This window comes from Pongo abelii, chromosome 19 (assembly GCF_028885655.2).
Source record: "Pongo abelii isolate AG06213 chromosome 19, NHGRI_mPonAbe1-v2.0_pri, whole genome shotgun sequence".
Classification (NCBI taxonomy): Eukaryota; Metazoa; Chordata; class Mammalia; order Primates; family Hominidae; genus Pongo; species Pongo abelii.
The window spans coordinates 93,810,463-93,832,884 of NC_072004.2; the positions used below are offsets into that span (position 1 = coordinate 93,810,463).

The 22,422-nt window shown below is 50.7% G+C and overlaps 1 protein-coding gene and 1 non-coding gene across 13 annotated transcripts in view; both read left to right on the plus strand.

Annotated features, from left to right (window-relative positions):
* The first annotated feature begins 529 nt into the window (after positions 1–529).
* PGS1 (phosphatidylglycerophosphate synthase 1) overlaps positions 530–22,422 on the plus strand; it is a 48,306-nt gene continuing 26,413 nt past the window's right edge. For 7 of the 12 annotated variants that reach the window (XR_008514929.2, XM_054535185.2, XM_054535183.2 and 4 more), the window contains exons 1-6: positions 530–1,042; positions 14,421–14,610; positions 17,341–17,409; positions 18,247–18,324; positions 20,205–20,304; positions 21,301–21,490. Coding sequence is in view for 11 of the 12 variants with exons in the window: in XM_054535185.2 (XP_054391160.1) it covers positions 900–1,042; positions 14,421–14,610; positions 17,341–17,409; positions 18,247–18,324; positions 20,205–20,304; positions 21,301–21,490 (770 nt within the window). In the remaining variant the exon portion in view is untranslated. 12 annotated transcript variants of the gene reach the window in all.
* On the plus strand, positions 21,888–22,016 carry LOC112129796 (small nucleolar RNA SNORA30/SNORA37 family). The gene has a single exon (XR_002912149.1). It is a non-coding gene; the product is annotated as a small nucleolar RNA SNORA30/SNORA37 family (small nucleolar RNA).

Consider the following 22,422-nt stretch of genomic DNA (forward strand, 5'->3'; position numbering starts at 1 on the left):
CCGCCTCCTGGGTTCAAGCGATTCTCCTGCCTCAGCCTCCTGAGTAGCTGGAATTACAGGCACGGGCCACTGTGCCCAGCTAATTTTTTGCATTTTTAGTAGAGATGGGGTTTCATCAGGTTGGCCAGGCTGGTCTCGAACTCCTGACCTCAGGTGATCCACCCGCCTCTGCCTCCCAAAGTGCAGGGATTACAGGCGTGAGCCACTGCGCCGGCCGAGGAGTCAATTTTGACAGCCAGTGGCCAGGCTTGGTGGCTCATGTCTGTAATGGCAACACTTTGGGAGGCTGAGGCTGGAGGATCTCTTGAGCCCAGGAGTTCGAGACCAGCCTGGGCAACGTAGTGAGACCCCCCCATCTTGACAAAAAAGTAAAGAATTAGCCGGGCATGGTGGCACACGCACTTTGGTGGTCCCAGCACTTTAGGAGTGGTCCCAGCACTTTGAGAGGATCCCCTGAGGCCAGGAGGTCGAGGCTGCAATGCGCCAAGATCGCGCCACTGCACTCCAGCCTGGGACACAGACCGAAACTCTGTCTCAAAACAAACAAAGAAAAGCTTTTTTGACAGCTGGTGAGTTGGAGCCAAGTGTGAAGGTGCTAGAGCCCCTGCGCCGCATCCTTTCCTCTGCGACCTGTGACGAGTGACTGCAGGAATGTAGTCCACCTGGCGCCCTTACGGATTTAACAGGCGGGCTTCCGACCCCTTCCTGCGGCGCGACCACTGTTCCTCGCCTGTGGTCGAGGCGAGGAACCCAGAGGGGAAACTGAGGCTTGGGGGCGGTGCAGCACCGCCCTCCCCGAGCCAGGGCTTCCGCGCCTGCGCGCCTGCGCCGTGTCCGCGCTCGCCTTTGTCAATAAAGTTCGCGCGCGCCGGGAGCGGAAGCGGAAGCGGCGGGTCTCCATGGCGGTGGCGGCGGCAGCGGCGGCGGGACCCGTGTTCTGGAGACGACTGCTGGGCCTCCTGCCTGGCCGTCCAGGGCTGGCCGCGCTCCTGGGACGCCTGTCCGACCGCCTCGGCAGGAACCGGGACCGCCAGCGCAGGAGGTGAGAGAGGCGGCCGGGCTGAGAGTGTAGCCCTCGCGGCTGCGGCCCGGCCCCCCGGCGCTCAAACTCCCGGCCCCAGCGTCCTGGGCATCCGCAGCGAGTCCCTCTCCGGTTCCCGGGCCCATTTCTGTCTCCCGGGGCTCGGCGCCTGACCTATGTGCTTCTTCACTGGCCTTCTTGAGGGAGGGTGGGCGACTCGTGCTCCATTATCGGCCGGGTCCAGCCGGCGGGCCTCCTGCGCAGCCCGGCCAGTCCTTGCTCCCCGTCTACACCGTGCTTGTTGGCGAGCCCCGGCCACCGTGCACTTACACGTTAAAAGAGGGACTGTGTGTGCGTTCAGGGAGCTTCGGTCAAGCTCCAGAGGCTGTTTATATCATGGTTTCGGCCCCAGGATGTGAGTGTCGGAGAGTTCAGAGGGGTCTTTTCCTTAAGTAATCCTGGCTGTGAGTGAATCACCCTTGCTGGGATTTTGTGTATACAGCGTTTCTCACATCCTGCCAGAAAGAGCTGTGAAGCAATCCTTAGTAACACTCAGGCATGGGAAGAGGAGCCACTCGAAACACTTTTTACACATTTCAAAGGGCCTGTGTTCTGGAAAAGTACTGAAGTTATGTAAATGATGAAGTAGGCTTTGGAGCAATTTGTTCAGGCAGTGGTCTTTTAAAATAAACATTTGCCAAGAACATGCTGACCTGAGGCTTGCTAATATTAAAAAAAAAAGGGGGATAAATAATTCTTGGCCGGGTGTGGTGGCTCACGCCTGTAATTCCAGCACTTTGGGAGGCCGAGGCAGGTGGATCACCTGAGGTCAGGAGTTCAAGACCAGCCTGACCAACATGGTGAAACCCTGTCTCTACTAAAAATACAAAATTAGCTGGGCGTGGTGGTGCATGCCTGTAATCCCAGCTACTTGGGAGGCTGACCCTGAGGCAGGAGAATCGCTTGAACCCAGGAGGTGGAGTTTGCAGTGAGCCAAGATTGCCCCATTGCACTCCAGCCTAGGCAACAAGAGCAAAACTCTGTTTCAAAAAAAAAAAAAAAATTATCTTGTGTGCAAATAGTTTTCTTTTCTTTTCTTTTCTTTTTTTGTTTTTTGAGACAGAGTTTCACTCTCGTTGCCCAGACTGGAGTGCAATGGCGCGATCTTGGCTCACCTCAACCTCTGCCTCCCAGGTTCAAGCGATTCTCCTGCCTCAGCCTCTCGAGTAGCTGGGATTACAGACATAAGCCACCACGCCCGGCTAATTTTGTATTTTTAGTAGAGACAGGGTTTTTCCATGTTGATCAGGCTGGTCTCGAACTCCCAACCTCAGTTGATCCGCCTGCCTCGGCCTCCCAAAGTGCTGGGATTACAGGCGTGAGCCACCGTGCCCGGCTGCAAATAGATTTCTTAATTGAGTCTTACACTTGATCTTTAAAAAAAAAAAAATCTTAGAACTGCTTCCTTTAGTTGAGGTGGCATTGTGTTAAGATTTTCTATCTGTACCTGTACTCCTTGGGTGAGATTTGACCTCCTGGGGTCAGACATCTAGTACAGAGATCTGGGGTCCAGTCATGTGTACTGATTCCAGGTACAGAAAAGAGCTTGCTTCATGGTGATCTATGGTGGAAGATTTTCATCGAAAACTCAAGTTTGATTTAGGGGAATTTTTAGGTGATAGAAGCAGGGCAGGATGGCGCTCTTGGAAACCTGCTAAGTTTCACGTTGGTGAACCCAGCAGTACTGGGGCTGTAAAAGAAATGGCCTCTCCATTTTTTGCATTTTCATTTTTTCAGTGTTTGACAAAAGACCTGCTCATCTGGGTGGTGAAGTCAGATGACTTCTACATCCTGGCATCAAACCACTGAGATTTGGTTCACAGTTTCAAAAAAATGTTCTACCCTCTAAGACAAGATTTAGGTGACTTTGTCATTTCCCTCTATATGTTTAAACTATATGAAAAACACTTCATTATAAATCATTGTTCAACGTTGGAATTGATTACTAAAGGATGTTGGGGCAGTTGACACAAATATTTTAAAAAGAAATCTCTCATGAGTGTGCTTTTTTTTGTTTTTCTTTTTGTTTTTTTTTTTTTTTTTGAGACAGAGTCTTGTTCTGTCGCTCAGGCTGGAATGCAGTGGTGTAATCTCGGCTCAGTGCCACCTCCACCTCCTGGGTTCAAGTGATTGTCCTGCCTCGGCCTCCAGAGTAGCTGGGTCTACGGACACATGCCACCACGCCTGGCTAATTTTTGTATCTTTAGTAGAGACAGGGTTTCACTATGTTGGCCAGGCTGGTCTCGATCTCCTGACCTTGTGACCCGCCCGCCTCGGCCTCCCAAAGTGCTGGGATTACAGGCGTGAGCCACTGCACCCAGCCACTTTTTTGTTTTTTGGTGGTGGGAGGGGCAGTGTGGCAGTGGAAATAGTCTAAATTGACTTTCTAAACTCTTTTTTTTGTAAATTGTATGAGTGGATGCAGTTTGCGTGCCTTCATCCTTCTTCATTAAGCTGAGAGAGATGATTGTTTCTCTGGGACAGCAGTTCAACCAGCAACTCAGTTTCTTGGGCATTAAGACAGAAGTTCTTGCTTTGTAATCCTCGGAAATAATGCCTATGGTAGGACTGAGGATAAATGCTTTGACCGGTATTGAGTGGTAGTGTAGGTTTCTGAGCCTTTCTTTGCCTTATTCGGTTTGCACTTTTTTTCTGATTTGTTGTGGCCTTGGTGTTCGAGTTATTCATGTTTGTTGTGGCTGGTACCCTTTATTGGCTGCTGACTTTCATTTCTTCTCCATTATTCAGTTGCACCTCCCAATTTCTCATTCCCCGAATGATGTGGTTTCTTGTAACTCGCTGATCATTGATTCATTGATAATAGTTCTGTGCAGTCATGAGCTTGAATTATTTTAGGTTTCAGGTTGTCGATCTGAGTCAGCTGTTGGAGGGCCAGTGAACCCTCGTGAGGGGACGTTCCTTTTACTGCCGCGGTTTCCTTTCAGGCATAGAGACAGCCACAGAGACAGAGAACTCTACTTAAAATTACTTCTATTAATGATTTAGAAGCACTGTCATTTCCTCTTAAGCTAGCATCTGACTCATTATCATTAGGGACTGCTGGATCCATTAATTTATTCATCATGTGTGTATTGAGCACTGCTGTGCTGTGCTAGGTACTCAGGAAGCAAAGATAAAGACACAGCCCCACCTCCAAGACGCTCAGACCCATCAACAATTAGAAGAAGTAGGTAGAAGCTCATGGCAGTACCTTGGAGAGGTCATGGAGGGCTTTCTGGTGCAGTGGCTGAGAGCTGTTTTGAAGGAGGGGTCGGAGTAGTTAGTCTCCGTGAAGAAGAGGGGGAGTGGATGTTCAAGATGCGATAGTGGCATTGACTGCAGCGAAAGGCAGTTCTGAGGGCCCACCAATACCGAAACCATTTCCAGGAGCTGACTAGGGGTACCAAGTAGGGGATGGAGGGAGGGAAGAAGAGGAGCTAGGAGCAAGCCAGTCTGGGCCGGAGACCCAGGAAGACAAGTTCTGAGATTCCATCTTTTGATTCTGGTTCAGCCTGAGATGGTGGGGGCTTTTATATGAAGTCAGGGGCAGTGGGAGCAGAAAAGAGGGCTGGGTGAGAATCAGTCTTTGATGGGGTGCATGGATGTTGGTACATTTCACGAAAACGGAGTAAAGAAGAGGCTCAGGTTTTGGGGATAATGGTAAAGTGCATTTGGGTCATGTTAATCAGTATCCAGGTTCCTCTAGGTGATGTGTTCAGTGTCCAGTTGACTGTGGCAGAACTGGAGCTCAGGAGAGGGAGACAGATGCTTCAGATAGGGTTTTTTTGAGTCATCCGGCTACACAGAATGGTCTTGTTACTTGGAGTAGATGAGACCAAGTGGGAAATGTATCATGAGAGCATTAGTTCCTAATCTTGAACTTGCCTACTATACAAGGAAATATTTATCTGTGGCTTACTTTTTTTCCTTTTTAAACTATTTTCAGTTTTAGCTATACATGCAGAATCATCTTTATGTTTGAAACTTTTTCACAATTCGAGGAGCTTGTGAGTGTGTGTGTTGGATGGGTTAGGGGTTCCTAACTTCTCTGAGTTATAAGAGGGGAACAGGTGTCCAGCAGATTATTTTCAATTAGATTTTGTTTCCTTTTTTTTTTTTTTTTTTTTTTGAGACGGAGTTTCACTCTTGTTGCCCAGGCTGAAGTGCTGCAACCTCTGCCTCCCGGCTTCAAGCCTTTCTCCTGCTTGAGCCTCTCGAGTAGCTGGGATTACAGGCATGTGCCACCACGCCCATCTAATTTTGTATTTTTAGTAGAGACGGGGTTTCTCCATGTTGGTCAGGCTGGTCTGGAACTCTTGACCTCAGGTGATCCGCCCGCCTCGGCCTCCCAAAGTGCTGGGATTATAGGGGTGAGCCACCACGCCTGGCCTAGATTTTCTTACATTGTAGTGGCAGGTCACTTGTTCAACATGTAAGTAGTTTTTACTCTGAGGGACCACCAGATTTCCAGAAGTTACGTTTCTTTGAACTTTGTGATGGGATTCAGTCTTCCTTACTCTTCAGAGTTTAGTATAACCATCTCTTGGTTTATTTGTAGCAGTATAATGGATGGGAAGGGCATATTTAGAATCAAAGCATAGTTTTCCCAAATAATTCAGATTTGATCTTGCAGTGAATTAAAAGATTTACAACAGACTGACTTTTCTCCATTGTAGCTTTAAGTGAATATTAATGTGAGTATCCCTGAGCATATTATAGTTGGTGATGAATTAGACTCAATCAGTTGTCTGCTGGTAGGCAAATAGAAACCAGCCTGGGATTAAAATGGTCTGAATGATAATCCCTTTGTAATAGCGTGATGTGATTTATGTAAACGGGTCAATTTTGAGGGGGCTAGGAGTCAGGCTGGCTGAAGCCCTTTGGAGTCATAGAACATGCGATTGGTTCTCGTCAGGTACTTTGATGTGCCTGGTGCATTTGGCCACCCAGGCTGTATTGTGGGTTATAAATATATTTTGGATTTCTGGCCCCCAATGTAATCGACTTCCTTTTGGCGAAGCCAAAGGGAGAGTCATCTAGTCAGCATGTAGCTGCATGCTGGCAGCCTGGGCCTCTCGTGCCGGACTTGTTATGGGAGTTCAGCAGGCCGTTGGTCTTTTGTAACCTACGGGAATCCACACTCATTTCCCTTACTCGGGGTTAGGTCTTGCATTAGTCAGGAAGGGCCGCCTGCTGCCAGGGTTGCAGGAAGTACGGTACCTTCTTGTAGTTTCTGGAGCCTTTCTCAGGAAGTGTTATGACTGTTGCTTTTTCTCATCAGTTCACTTTTTTACATTTAAATATTTGTGACTGAGGGGGTAGGGTGAGTTCTCAAAAAGTAGTTTCTGAAAATATTGCAATCCAGAGAGCTCAGTTTCTTTTAAAAACTTCTTTTTTCATGGTTTTATACAGATTTGGATGGGTTCCAGGCCACAGAGTCTGTACCGTGAATGTTACCTTACGGTTAAAGAAGGGCCCCCTGGACCTTCAGACCACGCCTCTGAGGGACACTGAATTACCGACCTGTGTTCGGTATGGAGAGCGCAACTTCTGCCCTGTTCAGTGAGGACAGCCCTCCAGCTTTACCGTACTCTTTCATCAAAGTCCTACATACCCTGTTTTGAAAAAACCCCAAGAAGTTGGCCTGTTACATGTGTCCCATTGGTAGTGGGTGACAGTAAGTACTGCAGCTCTAGGGGGAAACACGTGTTCTCTGACACCGGGAGAAGATGTGGAAGGGATGTCTAAAGGTGCAGTGTAGACCACGGTGTAATTCCCTGGCGTTTGCCTGTCTTCAGTGGCATCCCTTCTCTGAGAAGTGGGAGCTCGGTAGGGCCTCCAGGCGCTGTTGACACGCACTGAGGAGAAAGGCGAGGCGTGCCAGTGTTTTCCATGAAGCAGAGCACGCGCAGCTGCAGAACGGTGAAGTGGAAAACCGTCTCCCCACAAAAGGGAGAAATGCCTTCTGTTTTCCCCAGGTTTCTTTCTTTCTTTCTTTCTTTTTTTTTCTGAGATGGAGTCTTGCTCTGTCGCCCAGGCTGGAGTGCAGTGGCGCAATCTCGGCTCACTGCGACCTCCGCCTCCTGGGTTCAAGCCATTTTCCTGCCTCAACCTCCCAAGTAGCTGGGATTGCAGGCGCCTGCTACCATGCCCGGCTAATTTTTGTATTTTTTTTTTTTTTTTTGAGTTGGAGTCTCGTACTTTCGCCCAGGCCAGAGTGCAGTGGTGTGATCTCGCCTCACTACAAGCTCTGCCTCCCGAGTTCATGCCATTCTCCTGCCTCAGCCTCCCAAGTAGCTGGGACTACAGGCGCCTGCCACCACACCCGGCTAATTTTTTGTATTTTTTAGTAGAGACGGGGTTTCACCGTGTTAGCTAGGATGGTCTTGATCTCCTGACCTCGTGATCCGCCCGCCTCGGCCTCCCAAAGTGTTGGGATTACAGGCGTGAGCCGCCGTGCCTAACCTAATTTTTGTATTTTTAGTAGAGACGGGGTTTCACTGTGTTGGCCAGGCTGGTCTTGAACTCCTGACCTCATGATCTGCCTGCTCGGCCTCTGAAAGTGCTGGGATTACAGCCGTGAGCCACTGCGCCCAGCCCCCAGGTTTCTTTTGTAAACAGGTGTGTTCCATAGCTTCTCAGCTGCTTCCTGCTCTCACTGTTTCAGTTTGGCTGATTATTGTGAGCTCAGTTCCCACTGAGGCCTCTCATGGGGGCAAGTGTGTGCAGGGCGCGTTGTCCTGCCTGGGGCTGCCTGGGTGGCTAAGCAGGCTTCCCTCTCCTTGCTTGGTGGTGGCCGCAGTCCTGGCTCACCGCTTCGTCAGAGCGGTTCAGATGTGGGTCTTCCTCAAGATGATGGGAAGAAACTTTCCTCCCCTCCCCAAGGCACCCTGCTGCCTTCTTTGGCCCTCTCTCGGTAGAGAGGACCTGTCTCCGTCTGGGGTCCTCAGCACTTAGGCCCAGCCCACTCCTCAGTTCAGGGAATTTGCCTGCAGATTCCACAGGAAGCCTTAAATCAGGTGGACTGAACCTTTCTCCGGAGTCAGGCTTCCTGGGGTGGTGGCTGGAGCCGGGCCACGGGCTGGTCCTCTGAGAAGATGCTGGTCTCATTTCACCTTTAGAATGGCAGGCTGAGGATTGTTTTGCATTGTCTGTCATTTGTTTTGGCTGTTGCTGAGGTTGGTGTGGTGATGTAGTACGGCTGGTTTGATTTTGAATGCTGGGGCACTGGTGCTAGGGGGTATCAGTGGCTCTTGCCCTGGTCCTATTCTCTAAACTTCTCCAATATTCCAGGGTAAAGGAGTGGCCTTCAGAGAGGCAAGGGTGGCAGAAGCTTATTATCTGACTCCCCAGCCCCCACCACTTCCTCCTTCCCATAACTAGAACTGGGCGCTAGATGGTGTCTAGAAAGAGATGATTCAGGGGAGCCCAGGTCTTGATGTGGAAATTGTGTGTGTACTGGTTTAGTTCTCTAAATGGTGAATGTGACATGTAACTAGGCTTTTTTGGTAAAATAACCACAGCCTCTGCTTCCTCACGTCTCTTGGGGCTTTGGGGTTGGGCCATGTGCTTTCTTGGTAAGTAAGCCTCCCTGGGATGGGGGAGTTGCTTGTGTAGGTGGTCAGCCCCTGGAGGCTGGGATTACTATGCAGTGGGGGCTGCTCTAGCACGGGGATAAACCTTTTCTGAGCAAATTCCCAGGAGTTACATTGTGGAAAGCCAGGAACTGACCCCCATGGGGTTCTGTCTAATGTGAAAGAAAAAAATAGGTCCCTGAGCACCGAGCAGTATAGTTTCAGAGCAGGAACTGGCTCCTTCTGTCCTGGCCGATGTGCAGCAGTTAGATTATTATTATTATTATTATTTTTTGAGACAGAGTCTCTCTCCGTCACTCAGCCTGGAGTGCAGTGGTGTGACCTCTGCAACCTCCACCTTCCAGGTTCAACCGATTCTCCTGACTCAGCCTCCTGAGTAGCTGGGACTATAGGTGTGCACCACCATGCCCAGCTAATTTTTGTATTTTTAGTAGAGATGGGGTTTTGCCATGTTGGCCAGGCTGGTCTCGATCTCCTGACCTCAGGTGATGTGACTGCGCAGGCCTCCCAAAATTTGGGATTACAGGTGAGAGCCACTGTGCCCAGCCTTTTTTTTTTTTGAGGCGGAGTTTTTCCTCTTGTTGCCCAGGCTGGTGCACAGTGGTGCGATCTGGGCTCACTGCAACCTCCGCCTCCCGGGTTGAAGTGATTCTCCTGCCTCAGCCTCCCGAGTAGCTGGGATTACAGGCATGTACCACCAGGAGCAGCTACTTTTGTATTTTTAGTAGAGACGGGGTTTCTCCATGTTGGTCAGGCTGGTCTTGAATTCCCGACCTCAGGTGATATGCCCGCCTTGGCCTCCCGAAGTGTTGGGATTACAGGTGTGAGCCATCGCGCCCAGCCTTTTTTTTTTTTTTTTTTGAGGTGGAGTCTCACTCTGTCGCCCAGGCTGGGGTGCAGTGGCACAATCTTGACTCACTGCAGCTTCGAACGCCTGGGTTTAAGCAGTCTTCCTGCCTCAGCCTCCTTAGTAGCTGGGACTACAGGTGCACGCCACAATGCCTGGCTAACTTTTAATTTTTCTAGAGAGGGGGTTTCTCTATGTTGCCCAAGTTGGTCTCGATCTCCTGGCCTCAAGTCATCCTCCTGCCTCGGCCTCCTAAAGCACTGGGATTATAGGCACATGCTACCATGCCTGGCCATTCAGTTTTTTTGAGTGACACCAGTCCAGATGTGGTCTCCTTGGCGTATGTTGTCATTGTGGCGACCTGTGTAAAACACTCGGCTCCTTTTTTATGCACCTTCCTGTTTTGGGTATTTAAAATTGCCACTTGAAGGTTAAGTCTCCTCCATAATGTATCCATGAAACGTAGTTGGCTTTCAGCTCCTTTTCCTCTCTAACAAAAATAAACCTGTCAGTACACAGATTAAACAGGAAGCCAACATAAAAAAGCCTTCAAGAACTCTTGGCCTGAGGCCCTGGTGGAACATTCCCAGTGAGAGCTGCCTGGTAAGGAGGAGACCTGCCTAGGATAACCCCAGAGGCTCTGGGCTCATCAGCCCTGTACCTGCCAAAGTGGGTCTCTGCAGGTAGGACGGAGGTGATAGGTGAACCCTGACACCTGTGTAGGCTCTGTGTATGTGTGTTTTCTCTGGACTATTGAGGCCCTCTTGGGTTTTTCTGCTGAAAGTGGTCTTGTTCCTGTTTATTTCTTTCTGCACTTGACCTCTAGGGTCACGCGATTGTCCCACCTCAGCCTCCTGAGTAGCTGGGACTACAGGCACGTGCCTCCACACCTGGCTAATTTTTTTTTTTAAATTTTTTGTAGAGACAGGGTCTTGCTGTGTTGCCTAGGCTGGTCCGGAGCTCCTGGTGTCAAGCGATTGTCCTGCCTTAGACTCCAGAGTGCTGGGATTACAAGTGTGAGCCACTGCACCCAGCCCAGTTTCTTCTGCTTACGTCCCTTCACACTTCCTGCCTGAAACATCCTCCCCTCTGAGTTCCTTGTTTGAATCCTACCAGCTTTTTGAGGCCACTGGGGGAGAATGCTGCAGACCCTTCCCAGTAGCCCAGGCATCACCAGCTCCCCTTTTTGATGCCTTGAAGCACATGCACTGTCTATTTGGACATTGATTTAATTTTAGCATCTTTTCTTGTGTTCTTAGATGATGTCAGGTATGTAAGTCTGTGAGGCTACCAAGGTTGTGGGAGGCAGAGACTGCCTGGGTCAGGTATGTAAGTCTGTGAGGCTACCAAGGTTGTGGGAGGCAGAGACTGCCTGGTTCTTCATTTGTACCCTCCATGGTATGTCATGTGTGCTCACCTGATGGCTTTGTTGGGGGTTAAGTTGAACTTGCCCTCTCCTGGGTTGCTATGTGCCAAGGAGTGTTTCCTCTTCTTCCTTTTTTTTTTTTTTTTTTTTTTTTGCGGGGGGACAGGGTCTTCCTCTCTCACTCAGGTTGGAGTGCAATGGTGTAATCTTGGCTCACTGCAACCTCTGGCGCCCAGGTTCAAGCAGTTCTGCCTCAGCCAAAAATTAGATGGAGTATCGCTCTGTTGCCCAGGCTGGAGTGCAGCGGTGGGATCTCAGCTCACTGCAACCTCCGCCTCCCAGTTTGAGTAATTCTTCTGCCTCAGCCTCCTGAGTAGCTGGGACTACAGGTGTGTGCGCCACCATGCCCGGCTGATTTTTGTATTTTTAGAGAGACAGGGTTTCACCATATTGGCCAGGCTGTTCTCGAACTCCTAACCTCATGATCCGCCCGCCTTGGCCTCCCAAAGTGCTGAGATTACAAGCATGAGCCACCACGCCGGGCCCAATTTTTGTATTTTTAGTAGAGGTGGGGTTTCACCGTGTTGGTCAGGCTGGTCTTGGACTCCTGACCTCAGGTGATCCACTTGCCTCGGCCTCCCAAAGTACTGGAATTATAGGCGTGAGCCACCGCGCCCGGCCCCTTTTTTTTTCTTTGAGACGAAGTCTCTGTCACTCAGGCTGGCATGCAGTGGTGCGATCTTGGCTCACTGCAACCTCCGCCTCCTGGGTTCAAGCAATTCTCCTGCTTCAGGCTCCCAAGTAGCTGGGATTACAGGCATGTGCCACCACACCCAACTAATTTTTTTGTGTTTTTAGTAGAGACGGGGTTTCACCATATTGGCCAGGCTGGTTTTGAACTCCTGACCTCAAGTTTTCTGCCCGCCTTGGCCTCCCAAAGTGCTAGGATTGTAGGCATGAGCCACCGTGCTGTGCTGCGGCTCTCAGCTTCTTTGAAGGCTGTGTGTGGACTGACCACATGACCTGGAGCAGTACAGCTGGCACCTGATTTTTGGATGGTCTGAGAGATGGCAGAAGTACTGTGAGGCAGGGGAGACATCGATTTTCTGCTGCTGTTGCCTGTTCCCCCGCCCACCCCACAGACCATGTTTCATTAGTGAATAGGAGACTCTAGCCCCTTAGGGCCTCGGGTTGATGGATCGCTGTGCACCTTTCCCATTGTCCGGTGGTTTCTGCTGCACTGAAGGGTCCTTCGCTCTCCTCTCTTGAGCTTTGCAGGAGGGTGGCCCAGGATTTGGGAAACCCAGGCAGCGAGCCCTGCGTTACACATCTAGGCCCTTCATATGCAAGCTGATGCCTGTGAGTGTCATCACCCCCTCTAGAGACAGTGGGGGAGAACAGCTGTTTCCCACCTCTGCACTGGGTGGCCACGGCCAGTCGCAGACTTCCAGGATCCACAGAGCCAGCACCTTCTGCTGTTGACTAAGGTTTTCTTGGCAGTGAATCGGCAGTGACAGACCGGTGGGCTTTCTGGGAAGCGCAGCTGTGGGCCATCTGGTGTCTGTGTAGGGACATTTACGAAGCCTGGGAAGATTGAGGGTTTTATCATGAAGCAAGGGAGTGAAATCATCTTCCTGGAATTTGTGGCCATTCAGGCCTTGGGATGTTTGAGCATCCTCTCCCCCACGTTCCTCTTGAGGTCACACACTGAAGAGGATTTTCCTGCTGCTGTTTGCAGGACTAGGATTCATAGTAGGTCAGGTTTGTGTGGGGCTCTGGGTGTGCAGTCCCTCCACCCCCGTCTCCCGCAGGTTTTTAGTCATTGAGCGGCAGAAATGAAGTTCTGTGGGCAGAAATGCATCTCCTTCAGCCTTGGCCTCAGTGGAGTGTGGAGTCCACCGGGGTGCAGCTTTATGTGGTCGAGCTAACACTGGCCAGAGATGGTGTGTGACCCCACCAAATAGGATGTATCTGATGGTGAAGGAGTATGGCTCATCATCACTCTTTTTTTTTTTTTCTTTGAGATGGAGTCTCGCTCTGTCGCCCAGCTGGAGTGCAGTGGCACCATCTCAGCTCACTGCAACCTCCGCCTCCCAGGTTTAAGCGATTCTCCTGCCCCAGGCTCCTGAGTAGCTGGGATAACAGGCGTCTGCATCATGCCTGGCTAATTTTTTTGTATTTTTATTTTTAGTAGAGATGGGGTTTCACCATGTTGGGTAGGCTGATCTTGAACTACTGACCTCAGGTAATCTGCCCGCCTCGGCCTCCCAAAGTGGTGGGATTACAGGCGTGAGCCACCTTGCCCGGCCACAGTTCATCATCACTCTTGAGAGGAGCTCATTTTCTCCCGTCTCTCCCTGCTCCAGCTTTTCTTTCCGAGTCTGATTTTGATTGATTGAGACAGGGTCTCGCTGTGCCACCCAGGCTGGAATGCAATGGCATGATCATAGCTGGGAGAACAGCCTTGAACTCTTGGGCTCAGGAGATCCTCCTGCCTCAGCCTCTTGAGTAGCTGGGACTACAGGTTTGTGCTACCATGCCCAGGTAACTTTTTTTTGAGACAGAGTCTCGTTCTGTCACCCGGGCTGGGGTGCAGTGGTGCGATCTCGGCTCACTGCAACCTCCACCTCCCTGGTTCAAGCAGTTCTCCTGCCTTAGCCTCCCAAGTAGCTGGGACTACAGTCACATACCGCCACGCCCGGCTAATTTTTATATTTTTAGTAGAGATGGGGTTTCACCATATTGGTCAGGCTAGTCTCGAACACCTGACCTTAGGTTATCTACCTGCCTCGGCCTCCCAAAGTGCTGGGATTACAGGTGTGAGCCACAGTGCGCCCAGCCTGCCCAGCTAATTTTAAACAATTTTTTGTAGACACTGGGTCCTGCTGTATTGCTCAGGCTGGTCCTAAGCTCCTGGACTCAAGCAGTCGTCCTGCCTCGGCCTCCCAAAGTGCTGGGATTATAGGCCTCAGCCACCATGCTCGGCATAAGTTGGATTTTTAAAGAGAAAAGTTTCTTTTTCTGGGTGCTTCCTTGAATAGAAATCTTGTTTATCTCATGAGTCATAAAGCGGGGCGTCTGGGCTGTAATCATCAGACTTCTGCCAGACTTACCCTTCTGCTAGGTGTGTTTTAGTGGTGGCTGCAGGCAAATATTTTTGAGGTAGATTCATTAGAAGGTTGCCGTGTGGTAGCTAACCATGTGGTAACTTTTATGAGTTTACTTGTGGTTGCTCTAAATTTGGTTCCTGAGTTGTTTGGAATTAAAGTTTGGGATTTATCTATAGGTATTGACACTTATCAAGTTGCTCAGTTAGTAGGCTCTTCAAGGAATAAGAGGAAAGGGGGCTGAAGGAAAAATCCTTTAGCAGAGCTTGAGTTGGGCTCACTTTTTAAAATGTTCTAGGAAATCTCACATTCATAACACAAGCAACACACCCATCTCCCAGCCCCTCTTCACCCCCCCAGTAACTGAGGGGGTCTTCTGCAGAAGTATTTGAGGTGTGACCCAGTTGCATATTTCTTTAACCAGGTCACCATGGCTGTTATTGGCTCCCTTGCTGTCCCCAGCTGTTCCCCAGGTCACCTCCCCACCTTGCTGCCTGTGTCCAGAAGGCGTGCACCGGTTCCAGTGGATCAGAAACCTGGTTCCAGAATTTGGAGTCTCCAGTTCTCATGTCAGGGTGCTTTCTTCCCCGGCAGAGTTTTTTGAGCTCATGAAGGTAAGTGGTATCTAAAGGAAAGAAGTTTGAGTTAGAGCTTTTGGGGATCAGGTTGGTGAGTCCTGAGTGCTTTCTAGTCTAGAAACTTTTGATAGCTGCTCAAGCTTATTCCTTCTGGGTTTTACCTGTCAGGTTTCAGCTTCATAGATGGTTGAGCTGAACCACAGTCAGAAACTTGCCTGTGGGGCCAGTGTCTCAGGTGGAGAAGCTCTGAGAAGGCAACAATGAGGACAAGGACCTAGACCTTATTTTTATTTACTTATTTTGTTATTTTTGAGAAGGGGTCTCACTGTGTTACCCAGATGGGTCTTGAACCACTGGGCTCAAGTGATCCTCCTGCCTCGGCCTCCCAAAGTACTGGCCACCGTGTGCGGCCACAGGCCTAGACTTCGATTCTTTTTTTTTTTTTTTTTTTTTGAGACGGAGTCTCGCTCTGTCGCCCAGGCTAGAGTGCAGTGGCTCAATCTCGGCTCACTGCAAGCTCCGCTTCTCGGGTTCATGCCATTCTCCTGCCTCAGCCTCCTGCGTAGCTGGGACTACAGGCGCCCGCCACCACGCCCATCTAATTTTTTGTATTTTTAGTAAAGACGGGGTTTCACCGTGTTAGCTAGGATGGTCTCGATCTCCTGACCTCGTGATCCACCCGCCTTGGCCTCCCAAAGTGGTGGGATTACAGGCATGAGCCACCGCGCCTGGCCTAGACTTTGATTCTTATGGGTGCACTGATTCCTTTTCTTCCATGGTGAAGTTGTGGACCACGAGAAGGGAGGTTGGTGAGGACTGAGGACCCGTGGGCCACATGGGTATGTCCTTGCTAAAGGTGACAGGTGAGGAGGGCATCTTTATCTAGTCTGTGTATGATGGACCCTTAACCCGGGAATCATCTCCAAACACAGTAGTGTTATCTTGGTAGATGTAGTAGGAAGTAAAAACTCGTGGGTGCGATTTGATATGCATGAAGAGGCCTTTCAAAGTAACTGGGAATCTAGACATCCTGGGTCTAAGGCTTGTAGTCTTGGTTCTTTAGGGACTCTGTCTTAAGTGTGTGTCTTTCCTCTCCTGGTAGTGATGTAAGTTTTGCATTTGGGGGGTTCAGCTTTCAACATGTTACTCAGGTTTACATGCCACGTCTGGTTATTCTGGTTAAACTGCTAATTGGAATGAAGTAATTCAACGCTAATTTTTAACAGCATGAACTCTGAGTTTGTATTAGCAATGATATTAGAATGAAGGTCTAGGCCAGGCACGGTGGCTCACGCCTGTAATCCCAGCACTTTGGGAGGCTGAGGCCGGTGGATCACGTGAGGTCAGGAGTTCGAGAACAGCCTCGTCAACATGGTGAAACCCTGTCTCTACCAAAAATACAGAAGGGTGGCACACACCTGTGGTCCTAGCTAGTCGGGAGGCTGAGGCAGGAGAATTCGCTTGAACCCGGGAGGTGGAGGTTGCAGTAAGCCAAGATCGCGCCATGGCACTCCAGCCTGGCCAACAGAGCGAGACTCCGTCTCAAAAAAAAAAAAAAAAGAATGAAGGTCTGATGGGGCCAGGCAAGCAGGCAGAATGCTGAGAGACAATAGGAAATCTAGGTAGAGACTCACCTTTCACCTTTGTGCAGAAAATGAACTCTCACTCATTTGAGTGCCTGCCCATTTTCTCTCCTTTTGCGCTTTTGTTCTGTTTGTTGATCCACACACAGCTTGGCTGGCTCATTCAGAATGCATTCTGTGTGTGCACACAGGTGTGTCCTTTTGTTCTCCCCTCTCACCTGCCTCCCTGCTCTGCTCACCTGTCTTGGGCATCCTTGTTTGTACCGAATGATGCTGCAACTGTTGGCTCTTTGCTCCTACTTGATTTTCTCCTTGGCTTGAAGAAACAGGTTTTTCTTTTCTTTTCTTTTCTTTAAGACGGAGTTTCGCTCATTGCCCAGGCTGGAGTGCAATGGCACGGTCTCGTCTCATCACAACCTCTGCCTCCTGGGTTCAAGTGATTCTCCTGCCTCAGCCTCCTTAGTAGCTGGGATTACAGGCGTGCACCACCATGCCTGGCTAATTTTATATTTTTAGTAGAGACAGGGTTTCTCCATGTTGGTCAGGCTGGTCTCGAACTCCCGACCTCAGGTGATCTGCCTACCTTGGCCTCCCAAAGTGCTGGGATTGCAGGCATTAGCCACCGTGCCCAGCCTGAAGAAACAGGTTTTTCAAAGGCAGTTTTCTCTGTCCTAATCAACTCTGGGAGGATGACTGACTGTCTCCACATAGTGATCCCCTGGCCAGGAGGTTGGGCCCTGCCTGAGGAGGGTGGGCCTGCAGAGAGCAGGAAGGGGCAGAGAGGCTTGCCTCAGCAGGCCGAGAAGACGCCAGGGCCTCCTTTCCCTGCCGTCTGGGCTGAAGCGTGGGCAGATTCTCCTGGTTTGTGTCACACCGAGTAGCACGTGTTTCTTCCCAGGGTGCACAGCGAGAAGGGAGGACAGTGCTGGTTTCTGCCTGGTCCCCGTGCCTTCATTATCGCTGTGGGGCCTGGTGTCCTGTAGTAAACAGTCAGATATGCTTTGGTTGCCTGAACTAAATTGTCTTATGCCTTATTTATTTTTTCCCTTTCTTTATAATCATCACCCCCACAAACATCTATTTTAATTGGTAACAAAACAAAGGAAATAGCAACCTTGGGAAGCTGCTTTGTTTTTTCCTTGTCCGGAAGGCTTTCCTAGTGATTGTTCATGTTTCTGTCTAGGCAAGTTGCCTGTCTTCCCGTGTTGACGATGCAGGGTGGGCTGTGATGTTCCTTCTGATAGGGAAGCAGGTAGATGTGAAGCTGCCTCCCTCTCACCTGGGTCTCCTGTGTATCTTTTGGAGGTTTGACCTATGGTAGCACTGCCATTCTTTGTACCCCTGCCTCCTTCTCTGGGGTGGGGCTGCTAGGGAGAGGCCCCTGGCTGTTAGGACTGATGTGGGGTATCATCTTGGGGCACTGGTGTGTTCTGCTCATGTGTCTGTATTCCTGTCCGTCTACGTTTCAAGAGTGATTCGTGCTCAGTATGGACATTGGAAACTGTGCAGATGGGTAGAAGGTAAAGAAGGCAGGTTTGAGACAGAATCTTGCTCCATTGCCCAGGCTGGAGTGCGGTGGTGTGATCACAGCTCATTGCAACCTCTGCCTCCTGGGTTCAAGTGATTCTTCTGCCTCAGCCTCCCAAGTAGCTGGGATTACAGGCATGCGCCACCATGGCCTGGCTAATCTTTATGTTTTTAGTAGAGACAGGGTTTCGCCATGTTGGCCAGGCTGGTCTCGAACTTCTGGCTTCACGTGATCTGCCTGCCTCGGCCTCCCGAAGTGCTGGGATTAATAGGCGTGAGCCACTACACCCAGCCTTCCTTCATTCTTCTTAATGGCCGTGTTGCATTTTATAGTTGGCCTAAACTGAGCTTTACTTTGCAGGCTGAGTATTTTCATTTAGGATTGTGGGACCTTATTTGAGAGGTTACCATACACGTTTCGAGCTTGCTTTAAATATTAATTGGTGAAGACATAGGATAGTTCAGCTTGGAGTGGGATTTGCCTCCCAGGTCAAAGCGTTCTGTTTTCTTAGTGAACCGTGAAAATGATGAATTTGAATTTTGAATTTTTCTCCTCTCTCAGGGGCAGATAAGAGTAGCCAAGAGGCGGGTCGTGATGGCATCCCTCTACCTGGGGACAGGTCCTTTGGAACAGGAGCTGGTAAGGTTTGTGGGGAGATGGTCGTGGCAGCAATAGTGAATGGGCCCCAACATGCCACAGCTTTTTGTGCCATGGAGGTGGTGTGGAGCTGCCTTTCCTTGGCCTCCATGTCAGAGCCAGCTCTTGTTTTTGTTGCCCCAGATATGGGCATGTCAGGAGAGCCTGGTGAGGAGAGCGTGGGGGAGGGTCTGGTGAGGAGAGCGTGGAGAGGTCTGGTCTGGGCCTTCTAGGCCTCACTGGCAGTGTCCTCCTACCCACACAGGGCCCCAGGCAGCTCTGTCTGCCAGTTCAGGGCTTGGCCGACTGTGGCCTGCCACCTGTTACGGTGTAGCCTGTGAGCTAAGAAAGAATGGTTTTTACATTTTCAAATAATTGGGGAAGAGAAAAAATAAAATTTTGTGACTTATGAAAACTTTAAATTTCTGTATTGGTAAATAAAATTTTGTTGGAACACAGCCACGCTCATTCATTTGTGTATTGTCTGTGGTCACTTTCATGCTGCAGCGGCAGAATGGGTAGTTGTGACAGCGCCCATCTGGCCTGTAAAGCTCCAAATATTTACTCTCTGGCCGTTTACACAAAAGGCTTTCTGACCCTGTCCTAGACAAACGGACCTGAGTGCAAGTTGGGCTGGCTGGCTGTTTCTGCCAAGGGCTGGTGTCAAGTGCCAGGGCTGCGGCCAGCCTTGTTTCCCTTGGACTTGCTGTTGTGCCACACTTGTCACTTACAGTGAGATAGGTGGGTGGGAAGGAGCCAGCAGTCACCAGGTTTATATGAAGTGTTGGGGCCAGCGCAGGTTCTGGTGCATGGCGGGATCTGAGGCTCAGCTGAAGTGAGTCTGTGAATGAGATCAGTGCTTTCTCTTGGTCTCCTGGGATTGCTTTCTGCTCGGTATAGTGAAACAGATGGGCCCATTGCCCAGAGTTAGTGCTGTTTCTTGGTCTGTCCTTGTTCAGAGTCACTGGTGGGAGCTATAGGGATTGGAGTGTGGAGAGAGAGGTGCAGTGGGTTCACATGAGCTGTCCTCCCCTTTCTGCCTCTCCTAGGAAGGAGGCCTCCCTCTTTTTTTTTTTTTTGAGATGGAGTTTTGCTCTTATTGCCCAGGCTGGAGTGCAATGGTGCGATCTCGGCTCACTGCAACCTCCGCCTCCCGGGTTGAAGCGATTCTCCTGTCTCAGCCTCCCGAGTAGTTGGGATTACAGGCATGCGCCACCACCCCGGCTAATTTTGTATTTTTAGTAGAGACGACGGGGTTTCTCCATGTTGGTCAGGCTGGTCTTAAACTCTTGACCTCAGGTGAGCTGCCCGCCCTGGCCTCCCAAAGTGCTGGGATTACAGGCCTGAGGCACTGCGCCCGGCCGCCTCTCTCTATTTTTAGGATATACCCTCCACTCCAAGCCTGGAAGCCTGTCTGTTCTCATGGGAGAAGAATGGAATGCCCGCACTGCGGAGGGTGGCCAGTGGGCAGGCCATGTCTTGGATTCATTCATTTGCCAAATATTTACTAAGCACTCTTTACGAGGAGGGCACTGTTGGTTGTGTCTATGAGGATTGTCTGTGTTGAAATGTACGTGAGACCTGGTGTCGTAGCGTTTCCAGGGTGGCATGGGCTGGCTGTCAGGCAGCACGCCTCTGCCTGCAGGTCCCTTTCCATTCCTGGAGGCCTGGGCCGATCAGGCCCCTGAGTGCTGCTTCTGATGATCATGAAGGTGCTCTTAGACAGAGAGCTTTTGTGGTGTTGGTGTCTGAGTGCTGATGGCACAAACCTATCTTTGGAGAAGATGATGAGGGCACTAGCCGATGGGGCGATTTGTTTTTCTTTAAGTACACACACCTCTTTGGGTCTTCATCTTCTCTTCTTCTGTGTTCTTTCTTGGTAGGTGGACTGCCTGGAAAGTACTCTAGAAAAGTCACTCCAAGCAAAGTTTCCTTCAAATCTCAAGGTCTCCATTCTCTTAGACTTCACGCGGGGCTCACGAGGTAGGTGGCATGCAAGCCTGGCCCCTCATGCTTCCTGTGTCAGATCCTCAGTCCCAAGAGGAGTTACTGTCACCCCCTCGGCCCCAGGCAGAGACAAGGCTATTTGAAGATCATCCAAGCTGGCCCAGGACTGCCTGATTGTGTGAGTTAGAATTTTTTTCTGCAGCAAGTGACTGAAAGCCCAACTAAAAAGAGCTTAGGCAGGAGCTGAGTGTAGTGGCATGCCCTGTAGTCCCACCTGCCTGGGAGGCTGAGGTAGGAGGATTCCTTGAGCCAGAAGTTTGAGTCCAGCCTGGGCAACGTAGCCAGACTTTGTCTCTTGAAAAACTGCCTTAGGCAAAAAGACTTTTTCTGGACTCCTGTGACTGATCTGCTTTGGGTGGCTTGTGATTTGGGGTTTGGCCGTGTCGCCAGGATTCATCCCCTAGCTGTTTCCTTTGGGCTGGCTTCCTTCTCAGGCTCTGTGTGGTGGCCCCTGGTGGCTTAGGCTTGTCTCCCCATGACACCTTGTCCTTTGGAAGAGTTTGGTTCCATGAGAATCGAGTCAAAGCTCCTGACTGGCCTGACGGTGGCATGCCCAGCTGGGAGCTTGGAGTGTGCCAAGTAGCCCAGCCCAGGCCTGCGTGCTCCCCCATGGAGCTGGGGGTGAGGGGCAAGGTGGGTAGGGTCGTCTTCAGCCAGAGCAGAAATGCTGCGAGTGGGTGGGGTAGTGCCCCAGGAGAAGGTTGGGTGCAGTTACCAGGAGAAGGGTGAATGGGTGCTGTGTGGCAAAAAGAGCAGGCGTCTGCCATGCCGAGGACTTCAGGCCTGAGACGTGGCCAGCATGCAGGACAGAGGTTGGCCTGGAAGTCCTCTGTCTAGGAGTAGCCCCAGCTGGTGTGACTGATTCAGGTGGACGGCACAGGTGAAGGCGAGGCCACGTGGAGGTGGCTCCTCATTGGGGGCAGGACACCTTCCTGTCGTGAGTCAGCTGCCGCTTTCTCTGTCTGTGTTCAGGCCGGAAGAACTCCCGCACAATGCTGCTCCCGCTCCTGCAGAGGTTCCCAGAGCAGGTCCGAGTCTCCCTCTTTCACACGCCGCACCTCCGTGGGCTGCTCCGGCTCCTCATCCCTGAGCGCTTTAACGAGACCATCGGCCTCCAGCACATTAAGGTGTACCTCTTCGACAACAGTGTCATCTTGAGCGGGTGAGTGCTTCCCACCGTCAGTGCTTTTGCCCTCCTGCTCTGCAGACTGGAGGGCAGTGGAATAGGAACAGTGGGAAATCCGTTCCCCTCAGCCTTGGAGAACCTGCTTGTAGGTCTGGCTGCTGTGCACCCGCAGCACCTCCCCGACATTGTCTCTGCCACTAAGGCTAGAAGCCCCCAGGGGCTGACTGGAAGCCACTGTTGACTGGGCACTTAGCCTGTGCTGGCCACTCAGGTGTGTTGTCTGTTTCCACCCTCAGTGACCCTCTGTAGTATTTTCCTCACTGTGTACATGTGGAAACAGATCAGAGAAGATGAGTCACTTTGTCAGGTAGACAGAGCCAGAAAAATAAACAAGAGTCAGACCTGGAAGTCCAGGTCCTTAGGTTGATAAATATGGGCCCTTTCACAGGCCCTCCCCTCGGCAGTGGGGCCAGGATTGGGTTGCTGGTGCTGAGAGAAAGCCCTTGATTGCATCCTTGCTTTGGGACTGTACCAGTGGCAGCTGTCACTTAGTGGGACAGAGAAAACAAACAAACATGGGCGCTGATAAATAGCCCTGCATGGGCTGGGCGCAGTGGCTCCTGCCTGTAATCCCACACTTTGGGAGGCTGAGGCAGAGGGATCACCTGACGTTAGAAGTTCAAGACCATCCTGGACAACATGGTGAAGCCCGTCTCTACTAAAAATACAAAAATTAGCTGGGTGTGGTGGCGCACGCCTGTAATCCCAGCTACTTGGGAGGCTGAGGCAGGAGGATCACTTGAACCTGGGAGGCGGAGGCTGCAGGGAGCCAAGATCATGCCACTGCACTCCAGCCTGGGCGACAGAATGAGATTGTCTCAAAAGGAAAAAAAAAGCCCTGCGTGGTTAGTTGACTTTCTGTGTCTGCATCTCCTCTTCTCAGCTAGATGGTTGGCTCCTTGAGAGGA